At 47.4% G+C, this 18,549-nt stretch overlaps 2 protein-coding genes across 2 annotated transcripts in view; both read left to right on the top strand.

The window, feature by feature from the left end:
- usp28 (ubiquitin specific peptidase 28) overlaps positions 1 to 8,381 on the top strand; it is a 61,299-nt gene extending 52,918 nt beyond the window's left edge. The window contains exons 25-26 of the mRNA XM_079248169.1: positions 4,529 to 4,727; positions 6,756 to 8,381. Coding sequence (XP_079104295.1) covers positions 4,529 to 4,727; positions 6,756 to 6,931 — 375 coding nt within the window. The 3' untranslated portion in view covers positions 6,932 to 8,381. The remainder of the gene's footprint in view (positions 1 to 4,528; positions 4,728 to 6,755) is intronic.
- A 3,171-nt stretch (positions 8,382 to 11,552) lies between these two features.
- Positions 11,553 to 17,390, top strand: orai2 (ORAI calcium release-activated calcium modulator 2). Its single transcript, XM_079248137.1, has 3 exons — positions 11,553 to 11,758; positions 12,961 to 13,196; positions 15,739 to 17,390. The coding sequence occupies exons 2-3, from the start codon at positions 12,966 to 12,968 to the stop codon at positions 16,309 to 16,311; spliced, it is 804 nt and encodes a 267-aa protein (XP_079104263.1). The 5' UTR covers positions 11,553 to 11,758; positions 12,961 to 12,965; the 3' UTR covers positions 16,312 to 17,390.
- The last annotated feature ends 1,159 nt before the right edge of the window (positions 17,391 to 18,549 follow it).

Raw genomic sequence — 18,549 nt, 5'->3', positions numbered from 1 at the left:
CAATCATCTCTTTTGTTTTGCTGCTATTTAATATGAGATGATTGTCACCGCACCATTTAACAAACTGACTGACCAGTTCTCTGTACTCTGCTTCTTGTCCATCCCTGATACACCCCACAACTGCAGAGTCATCAGAGTATTTCTGCAGATGACAGGACTCAGAGTTGTACTGGAAGTCTGAGGTGTACAGAGTGAAGAGGAATGGCCAGAGTACAGTTCCTTGTGGTGCACCAGTGCTGCTGACCTCCATCTCAGACACACAACCTTTCAGTCTCACAAACTGTGGTCTGTTTGTGAGGTAGTCATAGATCCAGGTGGTTGTGGAGGTATCCACCTGGAATTTATGGAGCTTCTCACATAACAAAGCAGGCTGAATGGTATTAAAAGCACTGAGAAATGAAAGAACATGACCCTCAGAGTGCTGCCTGAATGGTCCAGATGAGCGTGTGCTCTCTGGAGCAGGTATATGATGGCATCTTCAACCCCAAGTCCATTACGATATGCAAACTGGAATGGCTCCTGAAAGGTGTTTACTTGCTTGTTGAGGTGAGCCAGTAAGAGTCTCTCCAGGACCTTCATGATGTGAGATGTCAGGGCAACTGGTCTGTAGTCACTTGGTTCAGCTGGTTGTGTGTTTTTAGGCACTGGAACAAGGCAGGAGGTTTTCCACAGCACTGGGACTCTATTTTGTCTCAGACTGGTGTTGAAAAGGTGCTGGAGAATCAGACATAGTTGTTCTGAGCAGGTCCTGAGAACTCTGGGACTGACACCATCTGGACCTGCAGCCTTGTTCTGGTTCAGTTTCTCAAGTTGCTTCATAACCTGATTGCAGGAGACAAACAAGGTGGAGGTCTCAGGATGTCCTGATGTGGAGGGAGATGAAGCTGTGTTCTGGTCCATGACTGAGCTGCAGGGTGACAGATTGGAGGCGTGACAGGAAAGCAGTGGGCTTATGGAGGGTGTGTGGTCTGTTAGCTCACAGCTAACAGTTCCATGTCCCTTGTGCATATCTTCTCCTTGACAGTAACGTGTCCAGGATGATACCAATGCTGGTTAACCAGCACTGCAATTCCACCACCCTTTAGCTTTCCGCTGTGTTGTCTACTGCGGTCTGCACGGACCGTTTTAAAGCCCGGTACAGAAACATTACAGTCAGGGATGTGTTCATGCAGCCATGTCTCGGTGAAGCACATAATACTGCACTCTCTGTATTCTTTCTGAGACCTTGTTAGCATCTCGAGCTTGTCCGGTTTGTTAGCTAGCAATCTCACATTACCGATTAGGACAGTTGGTAGATATGGTTTAAATCTCCATCACTTTCTCCTCTGTCTCACTCCCGCTCTGCAACCTCTTGTCTTTCTTTTCAACTCCATCAGGATTTGATGTGTTGTTTCGCTGATAATCCTGATTTGGGAGAGGTTAATCAGTTGATCCCGATTGTAAACAAGTCTTTTGTTGCCATGGAGACTCATTATAACAAGCCTTGAAAGAGCAAAAATATGCAGAAAAATCTTCCTTGCAGCACACCCTCCGAACCGGCATGAAATCCTCTATTAATCTATTAATCTAGAATGGAATGATCGAATTATGGGCTGGCTACTGTGTTGTTTTTTCCCTCATTGACATCAAGAAAAATGATGAACAAAAAAGTTTTGCACAATTCTTTTGTTTGATTTTTTTTAGTCTACAAAATTCAGCAAAATCAAAGAATCACAGTTTTTGTCAAATCGCACCCAAAAAATGGGAATCGAATCGGGACGAAAGCATATCGTCACAGCACTGGTAAAAACACTTACCTGAGCAGAAAATGGGATGGACAATCATTTTTATAATTTTACAGTTGAGCTTTGTTGTGATAAATAATTCTTTTTTTTTTTTTTTTTTTGTCCTCTCGTGGTCCACGTCCTACCTCACAGGAAGATCCTTCAGAGTATCCTGGTGAGGAGAAGTGTCCAGATCACATGAAAACAGGGGAGCCTCAGGGATCGGTGCTCGGCCCTCTTCTCACCATACACCTCCTCACTCAGTGTAGTTAGAAGCTCTCATGGCTTCTCCTTTCACTGCTATGCAGATGACACTCAGCTTTTCCTCTCCTTCCCACCAGACGACACAACGTTTCACTGAGAATATCAGCTTGCCTTGCTGATATCTCTGCATGGATTAAGGCTCGCCACCTTCAGCTCAATCTGTCCAAAACAGAGCTCATTGTCTGCCAAGCCAATCTTTCCTTACCTCCGCAGATACGTGTGAAGTTCCACTCTATCACACTTGTTCCTACGCCTGCTGCCTGGAATCTGGGTGTCATGGTGGATGACCAGCTGACCTTTAAGGTCCACGTTGCCTCGGTTGCCCGTACCTGCTGCTATGCTCTCTACAACATCAAGAGAATCAGACATACCTGACAGAACACACGACTCAGCTTCTGGTTCAGGTTCTGGTCATCTCATGCATCGATTGGTGCAGTTCCCTACTGGCAGGTCTGCCTGCATGCTGGTTAAACCTCTGCAGATGATCCAGAACACCACAGCATGTCTGGTTTATAACCAACCCAAACAGGCTCATGTTGCTCCGCTGCTAATCACACCTCACTGGTTTCCTGTTGCAGAGCATCAGATTCAAAGCTCTGCTTCTGGTTTACAAAACAAAAATATCAAATGTCTCCTGTCTACCTTCACTCCTTCATTCAGAGCTACCTCCCCACAGTTACACCTTACTAGTGGAAGACGCCTAGCGTTACCATGAATACAGGGGACTAAATCACCAGCCAGACTCTTTTCCTCTGTTGTTCCACGATGGTGGAACGACCTGCTGAACTCTGTCTGATCTGCAGAGTCCTGATCTGCTTTAAGATGAAGACTCAGCTGTTCAAGCAGCATTTCCAAACTTTAACTAAATTGGTCAGAGGAGTTGGAGAACTTGGTCCAGTTCTTTGCAGCCAATCAGACAATATTGTGGGATTTATTGTTTCTGTATTTTAACTAAGGGACTATTGTGAGAAGGGAAGGGAACAAAAGAAAAGAAAAGAAAAGAAATTGTTGTCTGTAGCACTACTTGGCAACACCTGCATCTAACTGGACTCCCACCAGTCTGACCAGCACCTTTCTATGATGTCCTCTACTGTTTGATTTCTCCTTTGCATTGTTCTCATTCTCACATGTAAGCCTCTTTGGATAAAAGTGTCTGCTAAATGACAGTACAGTAGAAAATGACCTAGTGTTAGTTTACGTGAGAAGAGGTATGTCTGGACAGGTCACCAATCCAACCGTCACACCAGTCTAACCATTACACCAGTCTAACCATTACACCCGTCACAGGTCACACCAGTCTAACCGTCACACCAGTCTAACCGTCACACCAGTCTAACCATAACACCAGTCTAACCATCACACCAGTCTAACCGTCACACCAGTCTAACCATAACACCAGTCTAACATCACACCAGTCTAACCATCACACCAGTCTAACCATAACACCAGTCTAACATCACACCAGTCTAACCATCACACCAGTCTAACATCACACCAGTCTAACCATCACACCAGTCTAACCATAACACCAGTCTAACCATCACACCAGTCTAACATCACACCAGTCTAACCATCACACCAGTCTAACATCACACCAGTCTAACCATAACACCAGTCTAACCATAACACCAGTCTAACCATCACACCAGTCTAACCATCACACCAGTCTAACATCACACCAGTCTAACCATCACACCAGTCTAACATCACACCAGTCTAACCATCACACCAGTCTAACCATCACACCAGTCTAACCATCACACCAGTCTAACCATCACACCAGTCTAACATCACACCAGTCTAACATCACACCAGTCTAACCATCACACCAGTCTAACCATAACACCAGTCTAACCATCACACCAGTCTAACCATCACACCAGTCTAACATCACACCAGTCTAACCATCACACCAGTCTAACATCACACCAGTCTAACCATAACACCAGTCTAACCATCACACCAGTCTAACATCACACCAGTCTAACCATCACACCAGTCTAACATCACACCAGTCTAACCATAACACCAGTCTAACCATAACACCAGTCTAACCATCACACCAGTCTAACCAGTACACCAGTCTAACATCACACCAGTCTAACCAGTACACCAGTCTAACCAGTACACCAGTCTAACCATAACACCAGTCTAACATCACACCAGTCTAACCAGTACACCAGTCTAACCATCACACCAGTCTAACATCACACCAGTCTAACCAGTACACCAGTCTAACCATCACACCAGTCTAACATCACACCAGTCTAACCAGTACACCAGTCTAACCATCACACCAGTCTAACCAGTACACCAGTCTAACCATCACACCAGTCTAACCAGTACACCAGTCTAACCATCACACCAGTCTAACCAGTACACCAGTCTAACAGCTGCAGCTTTATGTGAAAGGATAAATCGCCACATGACACATCCTAATAACATCTAAGAATCTTTATCCATCTGTGTTTGGGTGCTCCCTTCCCGTCCCGCCCCTGCAGGCGCTGAATGAGAACGCATCGCGACTATTTGCCAGCGGGGAGGAGAGCCAGGTGGAAGAGGGCGTGGCCATCATGGATGAGGTCATCATTCCATGTCTTCACCTGATGAACCGGGACTCAGCTTTGTCCCAAGAGGACCGGGACGCGATGGAGGGCATCCGCAGTCACTGGTGCTGCTGCCTAGGACAGGACATGGATGGTGAGTCTTTAAAAGCTATGGAGATGTTTACCTGTCAGCCAGGTGTGTTTTCTGTCACACCTTTCTTTTTTACAAGGCAGAAACTAAAAACTTGTGGCATTTTTTCTAAATCTGGGGTTTGTTTTACAAATGCAACTTGCATCATTTTCAAGAAAAGGTTTTTTTAAGTTGTTCTTGGAACTTCAGTAGTAGGAGTCGAGCGTGGACTGAACACACACACACACACACACACACACACACACACACAGACTATAAAACCACCATACAGAATGAAAGGACATGATCTGAACCAGGTGAAACCTGAATAGAGATACGTCCCTGAGTTTCACTAGACACATCAGTGGTGTCCTCGTAACATCGACACCGTGATGCTTCCTCACACCACCACAAACACTGGCTTTAGAAACCGCCACAGCACCAAGATGCTACGTGGAACACATAGAAACTAAAGCCTGTCTTTCCAGCAACAGGTGTTCGCTGGTTTTGTCCGTCCCAGATGAGCTCACGTCCATCAACCAGCCATGAATCAGGTCTCTGCAGACACACTCTCACCTTCCAGCAGCATCCCCTGGACTGGTTTAGTCATTTCCGTGTTGTCCTCTCAGATCAGATCTTCACTCAGCAGCCACTTTGTTAGCTACACCTGGCTAGCGCCAAGCTAACATACAGAAATACTGTAAGGCGGTTTACTGTCATAATCATAACACCAGACAGACGTGACAGATGTTGGAACTTTGACTTATTCCAAGCTGCTCATGATGCAACATGACAACAGGTCCAGAGAGCACACCCCCGCTGCAGCTGCAACACCTGAAAAAGTCAGCAGCGGGTGGAGAAGCTCGTTGATTAGAAGGACAGTCGGTAAGACTCAGTCCGAAAATCAGCCAATAAGGAAACGTTTCTTATTTCACAGCAGAGACGATGATCTGGCCCAAACTGATGCACCTGCAGCAGGTTCAAAGTGCCTGCTGGTCACCAGATGTAGGGCAGGTGTACACAGGCCTGCCTTATGAAACCACAGCACCTAGACCGGAACCAACCTCACTGCACCACTGGACATGGACCAGGACCATCCTCCCTGCAACACTGGACATGGACCAGGACCATCCTCCCTGCAACACTGGACCTGGACCAGGACCATCCTCCCTGCAACACTGGACCTGGACCAGGACCATCCTCCCTGCAACACTGGACCTGGACCAGGACCATCCTCCCTGCAACACTGGACCTGGACCAGGACCATCCTCCCTGCAACACTGGACATGGACCAGGACCATCCTCCCTGCAACACTGGACATGGACCAGGACCATCCTCCCTGCAAAACTGGACCTGGACCAGGACCATCCTCCCTGCAACACTGGACATGGACTAGGACCATCCTCCCTGCACCACTGGACATGGACCAGGACCATCCTCCCTGCACCAGTGGACATGGACCAGGACCATCCTCCCTGCACCAGTGGACCTGGACCAGGACCATCCTCCCTGCACCACTGGACATGGACCAGGACCAGGACCATCCTCCCTGCACCACTGGACATGGACCAGGACCATCCTCCCTGCACCACTGGACCTGGACCAGGAGTATACTCCCTGCAACACTGGACCTGGGCCGGAACCAATTTTATTATGCAGAGTTTGATCTATCCATTTGACTGGCTTGTTTGTGTTTTTGGGGTCCTAACACGCCGGTCCCATGTGTCTTAATGTCCGCCTGCCAAACAGCCTGCCCCTGTCTCTGTGGGGTCTTGATCACTCTGGTTCTGTGCAGCAGATACCTTACAGCCCTTTAGAGATTGATCTTTGGTTTTGAGTGTGTTGTTTGTGTCAAATGCTAGATTTGTTCATATTTTCTATATTAAAATGCATTTATTTCGATTTTTACAGATGTCAGATTTAATCCATTTTTATTGCTTTTCCAGGTTTGTGATTACTGTTTTTGACAAGGGAATGTTAATATTTGGACAACTAGGTATGTTTTCGGTGTTCTTTTGTCATCTGAATCTTTCTTTCCCCTCTCCACCCAGATTCATTGCAGGTCAAACTGGGTGAGCTGCTGCCCAGAGTTCTGGATGGTTCTACTGAGACAGTGGTGCTTAAGGATCCACCCAAAGTTCCGGTTAACCAGGCCCAGGACCTGTGCAGCCGTCTGGCTGCTGTGATGGAATCTCTTCACAACAACACAGTGGTAACAGTCCAGTAAAGTTGTGTCTGCAGCCCACGGAAACCTGCCTGGACTGTACATCTTCACTGCAGCCGTTCTGCAGACAGATGGTTCTGTTCTGATAAGACAGAAGCTGAGACAGCAACGTCTGCTGGTTTAGCATGCACTGAAATCTGATGCATCAACATTAACAACCGGCTCATTGTGGGTAGATAAAAAAGCAGGTCTTGAACCACGGATACTCAAAGATCTGGTCCCCACCCCCCATCTGTTACCCCAAGCAGCCCCCCATCTGTTACCCCAAGCAGCCCCCCATCTGTTACCCCAAGCAGCCCCCCCATCTGTTAGCCCAAGCAGCCCCCATCTGTTAGCCCAAGCAGCCCCCCATCTGTTTGCCCAAGCAGTCCCCCATCTGTTAGCCCAAGCAGCCCCCCATCTGTTAGCCCAAGCAGCCCCCCATCTGTTAGCCCAAGTAGCCCCCATCTGTTACCCCAAGCAGCCCCCCATCTGTTTGCCCAAGTAGCCCCCATCTGTTACCCCAAGCAGCCCCCCATCTGTTAGCCCAAGTAGCCCCCCATCTGTTAGGCCAAGCAGCCCCCCATCTGTTAGCCCAAGCAGCCCCCCATCTGTTAGCCCAAGTAGCCCCCATCTGTTACCCCAAGCAGCCCCCCATCTGTTAGCCCAAGTAGCCCCCCATCTGTTAGGCCAAGCAGCCCCCATCTGTTAGCCCAAGCAGCCCCCCATCTGTTAGGCCAAGCAGCCCCCATCTGTTACCCCAAGCAGCCCCCCATCTGTTAGGCCAAGCAGCCCCCATCTGTTAGCCCAACCAGCCCCCCATCTGTTACCCCAACCAGCCCCCCATCTGTTAGCCCAACCAGCCCCCCATCTGTTACCCCAACCAGCCCCCCATCTGTTAGCCCAACCAGCCCCCCATCTGGTATCCCAAGCAGCCCCCACTGGTTACCACAGCAAGCTGCTGTATGTTGGTGTCCTGCAGATCTGACCAATCAGCTACAGTTTTACGTCTGACTCAGTTCAGCCATGATTCATGTTAGAAAGGTTGTCTTTTATTCAGGGCTGAAAACACTGGATTTATACTGCACATAGAAATATTTTGGAAGCTTTTGTAAATCTCTGTTTTGTATTTTGTTGTATTTTTAAAAAGATTTTAAAGTAGAAGGAGCGATAACTACAGCAGAAGAAGAGTAAAGGCAGGATGAGCTGGAAACTGCTGCATGATGAGGTCAATGTGCACCTTGGCTCCATGGAAACACCTTGAAAATAAACTCATTCTTCCTTTTTGTGGGGTTCATTCTCTATAAACCACTTTGGCCTTTAAAGGGGAGCTACATGGACAGCAGACATTTGTGGTCCAGGTGTCAGACAGGACCATGACCCCATCAGCTGAAGCAGATGCTTGCAGCTTCATTTAGATGCTGATTTCATTGTTTTTCACTTTGACTCTGATGAGAATAAATGACTGAAATTCTCTCTGCATCCTTGTCTTTATTCACCACTTCCTGACACTTTCACCGTGGTATTAATGACATAATATGGGACCGTGCGGTTCACACAATCACATGTAAATCCCATGTGTACCTGCTGTAGATACTCACAGGAGCAGCATATGGATATCAGTCCGCAGCAGAACATTGTCCCTTTATTTCACTAGTACTTTAGTTTTCAAGAAGACAGATGATCCTGAATGGTCCCACGTCTCTTCCTCCTCCTCCAGTCTGGTTCCTCCTCCTCATGCCGGTCTCCAGTCTGGTTCCTCCTCCTCATACTGATCTCCAGTCTGGTTCCTCCTCCTCATACTGGTCTCCAGTCTGGTTCCTCCTCCTTTTTCTGGTCTCCAGTCTGGTTCCTCCTCCTTTTTCTGGTCTCCAGTCTAACCCTATCCCAGCCTATATCAGACAACCTGCTTCATTATTTACTTACAAAGAATTAAAGGTTCCCAGGAAAAAAAGAACATCTTACAAAAAACAACTTGAATTAAAACCGCAAGCGGTGATATAGGCCCTCGCACCATGGCGCCGCTCGGCATAATGCCACCGCCTCCCCTGCCAACATCCTTCCCATGCCTCTCTCAACCTAAAGTGCAGCCAGACTGCACTTCAGGCCATTTAGGCCTTATGAAGGGTCACTTCCTGTCACCAAGGGGCGGGGCTAACTTATCATCTAATTATTGACATGCAGAAATGTGAAGGATATGACTGGCATCATCTGTAGTAAATTTGGTGCAGGTTGGTTGTTTTTTGTGGGAGTTATGTCAGTTTTCCTTTTCGTTGCATCACATCTGCTTTGCTGCCCCGCCTCTCCTAAACGATATCCCCTATTAAAAGAAATAGCACAACTTTTAATCACACATGTCTCTTGAGCATCCTGACTCATTTGGGTTAAAGTTAGATAAAATTCTTAGGAGGAGTTGCTCAAAATGCATGGTAAAGAAAATGACAGAAATGACCCCAAAAATGGCACCTTTTTCAACATGGCCGACTTCCTGTTTGATTTAGCCCATATGTCCAAGAGACTTTTTTGAAGGTACTGGGAGGGTCTACAAGTTTCCCGAATCATATCCATGTCAGTCAATGTAGTGGGCGGGGCTGATCAATTAAAATATTGTAGGGGGCGCTATGGAGCCATTTACTATCTTTTCCACTATATTTTAATTTTACTCTATTAAGGGCATAACTTTCATGACTCATAGCAAGTATGGTGAAGATGAAAGGTTTCATGGCTTTGTTACAGGTACTTCCTGGTTCACGATATCAGACACTTGTTGTTGCCAAGGGGTGGGGCTAGTTCATAGTCGTATTATTGCATTGTAGATTTTGTTCATCATGGGACTGGCATCAAATGTGGCGATTCCTGTGCTGATATGTTGTTTTATGTGGGAGTTTTAGCAATAAGTCTTTGTTAAAGAGACATCAAACTTTGAGGGCCCGCCCCTCCTAAACTAAATCTTCTATTAGAAAAAATAACACAACTTTAAATCACACATGCCCCCTGAGCATCCTGTGCAAGTTGGGTGTCAGTTGGACAATATCCCTAGGTTTAAAATGCATGGCAAAGAAATGACCCCAAAAATGGCACCTTTTTCAAAATGGCCGACTTCCTGTTGGATTGTGCCCATATGTCCAAGAGACTTTTTTGAAGGTACTGGCAGGTTCTCCAACTGTGCTGAATTTTATCCATGTCGGTCAATGTAGTGGGCGGGGCTGATTGATTGAAATTTTGTAGGGGGCGCTATGGAGACATGCTCCATTTATTCCATAATGTTTCAATGGGGCTTAGTTCAGGGCCTTACTGTCATCAGTCATGGCAAGTTTGGTGGCGGTCCAAGGTTCCATGGCTTGGTCACAGGTACTTCCTGTTTCATGGCGTTGGACCGCCATTCGCCATATCCCGTTTAGCGTAGCAACTTGAGGTTTTTATTGTGGCATCATGAAAGGGTTTGACATGTTTTGGAGGAGTCTCAAGTGTTTGGGACCATTTGCTTAGAAGCATGACCCTCAAACGTGGAAAAAAACCACTTCCTGTAGTAAGTGGGCGGGGCTTAGGTCTACACCAGCAATGGTCACATTAATCTGTTCAGGACTGATCCCTTATTAATCCCTATATGTTTTAGGGTGATCAGATCAAAATAGACAATTTTATAGTGATTTATGATGTCACGCCGCCACATGGAACTTCGCCATGGCGTCACGGGCACGCCGTGCAGCGTAGAGCAACGTCCTTTACCAGATCTCTTCACCAACATGTTTTGTGATGCCTGAGTGAATTTGGGCCAAGTGGTGTCCACCAAGCCAGAGTTATGGGTGTGTGAGCAAAAAACAACACTTTTGACCTCCAGGGGGCGTGGCTATTTCATAATCAAAATATTGACATATAGAACTCTGTAGGAGGGGACTGCCATCATATCTAGCAAATTTGGTGCAGAAATGTTGCTTTATGTGGGAGTTATATCCGTTTAATTTTTCATGGCGAGACATCAAACTTTGAGGCCCCGCCCCTCGTAAACTAAGTCTCCTATTAGAAGAAATAACACAACATTTAATCACACATGCCTCCTGAACATCCTGAGCTATTTGTGGCTCAGTGGGATAAAAGCCCTAGGACGAGTTCGTTAAAATGCGAGGTGCTAAAACGCCAAAATATTGACTTTGACCTAAAATGGCCGCCTTCCTGTCGACATTTCACCATGACATTAAGAGGATTTTTTGTTCGCCCTAGCATGTAGATCATGTGTATGAATTTTCATAAAGATTAACGACATGCAGTGGCGGGGCACCTAAAATAGGTGGCGCTCTCGTTCAGTTTCGCCTGCACGGTCTCGAGCACCTTAAAATATCAAATTTTTCACATTCCATTGGGGGGGGGTACGCAAAATTTGATGAGTTTTTGAGCATGTTCAGGCCTCCAAAAAAGCAATTCATTTATTAGGAGAATAATAATAATAATAATAATAATAATAATAATAATAATAAACGCTGCAATTACAATAGGCCTTCGCATCGCCAAGGTGCTCGGGCCTAATAAAGCTTTGAACCTCTCTGCGTGCTTTTATTTTGAAGGCAACACGCCTAACCGGAAGTGGTGAGGTTTCAGTCCTCTCTTTGGCTCCACCCGAGCAGTCCAAACCGTGTCTGTGGTCCGAACCGTGTGCAGTTCGCAGAGGGAACGTGTCTCTCGGGTCAGAGCATCAGGATCCGGAACGGAGCAACAGACCGGCTGCTGGAACGGAAGTAGTTTACCACCGAACCATCCGGACGGTTCGGTTCTGCTGACAGTTCTGGGTTGAGACGAACCGAGAACAGAACTTTTTGTTTGGATCTGACGTCAACACGGCACCTTTTCCACCAGGTGAGATAATTCCGGCCCCCGGGTTTGTTATAAGAGAGCAGAATTATCACCAGGTGTGGAACTGCTAGCAGAGTCCGCTAGCGGGTAACTAGCGGGATAACTAGTGGAGATAGCGGGGTAACTAGCAGGGTGGGTAGCGGAGTAACTAGTGGAGATAGCGGGGTAACTAGCAGGGTGGGTAGCGGGGTAACTAGCAGGGTGGGTAGCGGGGTAACTAGTGGAGGTAGCGGGGTAACTATCAGGGTGGGTAGCGGAGTAACTAGTGGAGGTAGCCGGGTAACTAGCAGGGTGGGTAGCGGGGTAACTAGTGGAGACAGCGGGGTAACTAGTGGAGACAGCGGGGTAACTAGTGGAGACAGCGGGGTAACTAGTGGAGATAGCGGGGTAACTAGCAGGGTGGGTAGCGGAGTAACTAGTGGAGATAGCGGGGTAACTAGTGGAGGTAGCGGGGTAACTAGCAGGGTGGGTAGCGGAGTAACTAGTGGAGATAGCGGGGTAACTAGTGGAGATAGCGGGGTAACTAGCAGGGTGGGTAGCGGGGTAACTAGCGGGGTGGGTAGCGGGGTAACTAGTGGGGGTAGGTAGCGGGGTAACTAGTGGGGGTAGGTAGCGGGGGTCCAGGACGGTCCACGTCTAGGATCCTGGATGGTCCGGTTTTACTCCGGTTTCGCTGCAGTTTCACTCCGGTTTTACTCCGGTTTCACTCCGGTTTCGCTCTTGTTTCGCTCCGGTTTCGCTCCAGTTTACTCCAGTTTACTCCGGTTTCGCTCCGGTTTACTCCGGTTTATTCCGGTTTTGCTCCGGTTTATTCCGGTTTTGCTCCAGTTTCCCTCCGGTTTCCCTCCGGTTTCGCTCCGGTTTCACTCCGGTTTCACTCCAGTTTACTCCGGTTTCGCTCCATCTGGCTGGTCATGAGAATCAAACTGCCAGCTTGTGGTTGGTTGGATAAACTGGATGGAGGGTCAAACGGCGGAGCTGGAGCGAGACATGATTCCACGGCTCGGCTGATTAGCGGTAGAATACCAAAGAAGCCACCTGTAAATACTGACCAATCAGAATGTAGACCGGTCTGCTCACCTGGCTGGCCTGGAATGTGCTGCATCTGTGTGGTTTTTACAGTAACCATGGAAACGGTTTGATGTGAGGGATTCTTGAAGCTTGTTGCATCCGTTAGTCTGACTGCATCCATCTGTCCCACTAAGGTGCCATGAGCAGTGAGCTGAACATGCCAATGGGATCCCCCGCCCTGGGGGCCTCGGAGCGGGCTCCGGACGGCGGAGGAATGGACTACAGGGACTGGGTAAGGCGCAGCTACCTGGAGCTGGTCAGTTCCAACCACCACTCGGCCCAGGCCCTGTCCTGGAGGAAGCTGTACCTGAGCCGGGCCAAGCTGAAGGCCTCCAGCAGGACCTCCGCTCTGCTCTCTGGCTTTGCCATGGTGAGTCCTGCTGATGGGGGAGCGGGGGATCTGCTTCACCACTCTGCTGCTTCTCAGCAGGAAGCGCTTTCACCTTTGTCTCTGCTTGACAGTCTACACGAGGTCACACACACTTTGTTCATGTCTGTATTTATTCATCCTCAGTCCTCTCTCGCGCCAGATTAAAACCAGTTCTCCCAGTTTACTCTTTTTATCTCTTGTTCTTTACCTGCTGGAAAAACTGTGAAAACCCCTCGGTGGGATGCGGGAGGATACTGCTGGTGGCCTCTGTGGAAGCTGCACACGTCACCCCCACTCCCCCGCACAGGAAACAGGAAGTGGCTGTCGGCTTTCTCATCGTTCAAAGTCCTGGTTTTTCCAGTCGCATTGACCTCGTCATGTATGTGAAGAAATACAGACTGGTTTTGTTTGCAGAGAGGCGACCGAGTCAAGCTCCTGCCTCGGACCACATGCTTCGATCTCACCTGAGAGTTGGAGTGTTACCTGCAGAAGAAAGTGTGTGTAGAGCGGATGCGATCAGCTGCAGCTGCATGAACGCTTACAGATAACCTCATCGCAGCGCAGAAAGATGCAGATAGTACTGCTACATATAATATTTACTTCTTCGCATAACCTCAGACACACTGGTGGTTTTGTTCTTAATCATTTTCCAAAACCCAAGTTCTCATCCTCCTCTTGGTTTGAAAGAACATGACAATAATATAATAAATATAAAATAATAAATAATTGTAAGATGAGATAATAATCCATCAGATATTCATACATAATATCCAATAATATAAATAATTAACTGTGAAATCTTCATTAAAATGGAGTAAATATTCATTTAAATTAATTTATATATATATATATATATATATATATACATAGTTTGTATGCTTCATTGTCTTGTATTTATCTTCTTGTCCTTTTCCTTCCTACTGTCCTCCTGAAACTGTCCATGTGGAACTGGAACGGTCCTGGAACTGTCCAACATGAGCTGTGTCCCAATTCAAAGACCACGCAGGACACGCTGTCGCCTACATAGCCTGTCTACTTCAGAGTGTGCTTACCGTTAGCCATTTACCCGAATTACCCATAGTGCTCCAGTCACCCGTTGCCTAGCAACTACAGGTGCATGCAAACGAAAATACAAAGAAATCAAAGGAAATTGCAGTGAGACATTTATTTTACATTTAGCTCTAAACCATAGACTGTATATAAAGATGGGCGGAGCCTCCGTGACGTCACCCGTAGGTTTCTGAAGAGCTGAATTGAAGCTCGGTGGGCGGTCCTACTATCGCCATCTTGGCAGGGGCATGCGGAAAATACAAATATGGGCAAAAAGGTGGAGCTGAGAGGGGGGCTGTGAGCATCATGGTGGATGATTGACATCGAACAAACTCTTAGCTACTTTCTGTAGCTAAGAGCTAACCGAGCTAACCCGGAACTAACAGGAGCTAACCAGCTAACGGAGGTAGCTAGCTCAGACTAAAGTCACGCTGTTAACCAGGGCTGCACGGTGGCATACTGGTTAGCACTGTGGCCTCACAGCAAGAAGGTTGCTGGTTCGATCCTTGGCTGTCCGTGGGTTCTCTCCGGGTACTCCGTCCAAAGACACGCATGTTAGGTTGATTAGTTACTCTACATCACTCCCTAGGAATGAGTGGTTGTTTGTCTCTGTGTCGCCCTGCGATGGACTGCGAGCTGTCCAGGGTGTACCCTGCTTTTCGCCTGAAGGCTGCGACTCTTCATCGGACTCTGCTGTAATGAATGAATGTTCTTAACCTGCTAAAAACCACAGTTCTACATTCTTCTTACTTGAAGCGGGAGATCAAAATGATACGCCCCTATATATGCCTAATTTTGAGATTAAATTACTTTACACCCAAATGTTAACGTGAAAGGAAAAAATGCTGGTGAGACCTGCGTTGCGTGTAAATAAACTTCTCTGTCCGCGGTGGCGGATCCAACAGAACTGTTAGATTACTAAAACTGATTTACCTCAAAGTAACGACTAAAGTCTGGTGGGAAAAAATAGATGTTGCCCTCTGCGTTCTGGACTCCTGAATCAAGTTTAAATGAAAATAAATCTAAATATATTTACAGACATATTAATATTAGGTGTATATACACATTACATACACTCTCCTTGGTACTCACCCGCTGCTCGTCCCCCGCTGTGTTGCGGGACAGGAATTCTGGGAACCAAGCGGCCACCGATGACGCATTGCTTCAGCTGTCGTTTCAAGCTAAGAGCCAAACAAAGTGCGGGTTTGAGGGAGCCTTGGAACTGGGACTTGGTGCGCCAGTATGGCGAATCCGGAGCTCGAAGTGTGCAGCTGCTGAGTTGAGGCGCGGCTTTACCTCTTCACTGTGCAGCAGAATGAACGGGCGTGTTGAAGAGGCTGAAGTCACTGCAGTGCTTCCGCTTTTCTTCCTGGGGGGTACAGTGGGAGATCAGAACCGGAGTCAGACACAGTGATGTTAAACAGGAACCTGAAGCTTGTTTGTCTGCTGACCAACAGCAGCTCACACAGTAACCTGGCTGTTTCTCTGCTAGGTGGCCATGGTGGAGGTGCAGCTGGAGACGCAATACAGCTACCCCCGAGTGCTCCTCATCGCCTTCAGCGTGTGCACCACTGTGCTGGTGGCGGTCCACCTCATCGCTCTGCTGATCAGCACCTGCATCCTGCCCAGCGTGGAAGCCGTCAGCAACATCCACAACCTGAACTCTGTCAGTGAGTCGCCACACGAGCGCATGCACCACTACATCGAGCTGGCGTGGGGCTTCTCCACGGCCCTGGGCATCCTGCTCTTTTTAGCTGAGGTGGTGCTCCTCTGCTGGGTCAAGTTCCTGCCCATAGACTCCGGGAGGCCCAGCAGCTGCTGCACCACCACGGTCAGCCCTGCGGTCACGTCCTCCACCCCGGCACCCCCCAACGTCGGCTGGGAGGCCGCGCTGGCCTCAACCATCATCATGGTGCTGGTGGGGGTGATCTTTGTGGTCTTCACCGTTTACTTCTACCGCTCCTTGGTGCGCCACAAGACAGAGCGCCACCACCAGGAGATTGAGGAACTGCACAAGATCAAGGTGCAGCTGGATGGGCATGAGAGGGGTCTCCAGAACGTGTGAAGACATGGCGGCAGCTCTAAGGACCTCCATGCTTGCCTCCAACCGCTTGCCGTTCTGCTCTGACACCAACATCTCTGACTCCTCAGAGCCTCTTAGTTTCAGGAGGATGTTAAAAGGCTTACAGAAGATGTTCGGCGTCGGTTCCATCGCTACGGTCCGACTGACTTGTTTTGTCTCCACTTTGAATCTTTTTTAATTCGGTCAACTCGGTTTTTAACTTGTCCTACTGCTGGGAGCTGATCATAGCTCGTGTCTGGTTTCTGAGCCCGTCAGACGTCGACTGTTGGATCATATTTCCTGTTAGATAAACTGCAAATCCGATACTGATCAGCTGACCAGGTCAGTTTATTATCAGCAGTGTTTGGAGGGAGCTGATCATGAAGAAGGAGATGTTGCTTAAGTGAACAAGCTGCAGCAGACTGGTTCCCAGGCCACCCTGGAGTCCACCAGAGACCTGAATGCCACTGGAGCCCAGACCTCAGCCTGCTGTTCAGAGTTAAGCTATGTGGTTACGTTACGCTCTGTTCTCACTATTTGGCCTTTTTCTCCTCCATTTCTGTGTTTGCAGAAGTGTGTTGGATGAATGATTTTGAATGAAAATGATTTTACTGTCTGTTACAAGGACCGCAGAGCCTGTTGAGGATCCCCATGCTGCTTTCATGCAACCTATGAATGTGCTTCTGCCTTTTAGAAATATTGCCTTTTATGAGCTGCTGAAGCTCATCAGACCAGCTCATGTGCTGGGATGGTGGGAACACCAGATGAGGCTTTGTGACCTCCAGTTCAGGAACTATTTATTAGATACATTTTTACGCTGGCATGTTTAAATTAACTTGTAACTACATTCCAAATATGATGTTTGACCAAAGTGTTGCTCAGTTATTCTTTCTTTCAACTCAGAAGAGACCAAAGTGCACTTGGAGCGACTGAATTCTCTGAACCTTGCCTTGCTTTGGGTTTTTTGTGTATTTGGACTGAACACTGATGAGGTCGTGGAGACCCGTGTTGGAAGATGCATCCTTTTCCATCCCAGTGCAGACTTCCAAAAAATAAAAAAATATATATGCAGATGTTTTCCTCGTGTCTTCTGTGTCCGTGTGCACCGCTCAGAGGGAAGGAGTGACGTGTGGCATTGGTCAGAGATCAACTGCCACAAGAAAACAGACTGGACCTGAAAATGAACTGCTGTAAGATATACCTTGACCATTTGTCCACTTTTTATTTATTAAAGATCAGCTGCAGTAAAATCATGTTTTTCATGTTGTTCACACGTCCATATGGCAATTATTTAAGGCTAGAGGACATATCTTGTGAAAATTTGTAATTGAAAATACCTTTTCTGAGTATTTTTGCATTTAAAGATGCATTATGTAACCTTTTGACCTTAAAACTCCATGTTCTTGACTTGTTCGGCGACAGTGACAGGTATTGTGCATTTCTGCTGCCCAGCAGCGTCCCGAGGCTGAGAAACCACACTATACAGTGTTTTCATCCAGGACACTGCGTGATGTTATGGCAGACTTTCACTTCCCACTCAAACACACTGGCCGTTCTGAACATGCAATGCCACTGATTCAGCAAAGAAACGCAGGAAGATTAAATAAAAGAGACAATACAAGAGTCATAAGATTAAGTTCTGCTGGCTGGAGAGAGCTAAAACGTCAGGTTGGATGCAAGATGGAGGCTGAGTTAGCGGTCGGTAAGGCACGTGACTGGGAAATGGCAAAAGTTATGTAATGTGTCTTTAAATCAACATAAGGTACTGGTGAACCAAAAAAGGCACACGGACCCAAACTTCTACATCATAAACCTACAGGGCGGGGCCACAAGCTGCTTCCTCACCCTTTCAGATTCTGAGGACAATAGCAGATAGACATATGTGTGAAATGACAAGCCAATACCTACCAAAATAAATGCTAATCGTATTAGCTTTTATAAATTACCAAACCACTTTGCTGTGAGACAGCAGTGTGTGTCATGGTCACAGGAATGTAACAAACCACATGTTGGTCAGCAGTCAAAACAGAAAACGTCTTTTTCTCTACATTAAACGAAATATTGCAGTGGGAGTGCAGTAGGTTACAGTGGGAAACAGGTTACAATGGAAAACTGTAGGTTACAGTGGGAAACGGTTGGTTACAATGGGAAAAGGTAGGTTACAATGGGAAACTAAGTTACAGTGCGAAACAGTAGGTTACAATGGAAAACTAGGTTACAGTGGGAAACGGTTGGTTACAA

Source organism: Telmatherina bonti, assembly GCF_933228915.1.
Source record: "Telmatherina bonti genome assembly, chromosome: 10".
NCBI lineage: Eukaryota > Metazoa > Chordata > Actinopteri > Atheriniformes > Telmatherinidae > Telmatherina > Telmatherina bonti.
Note: the sequence above shows the minus strand (reverse complement) of the source record. Positions and strands in the feature narration are given on the sequence as shown.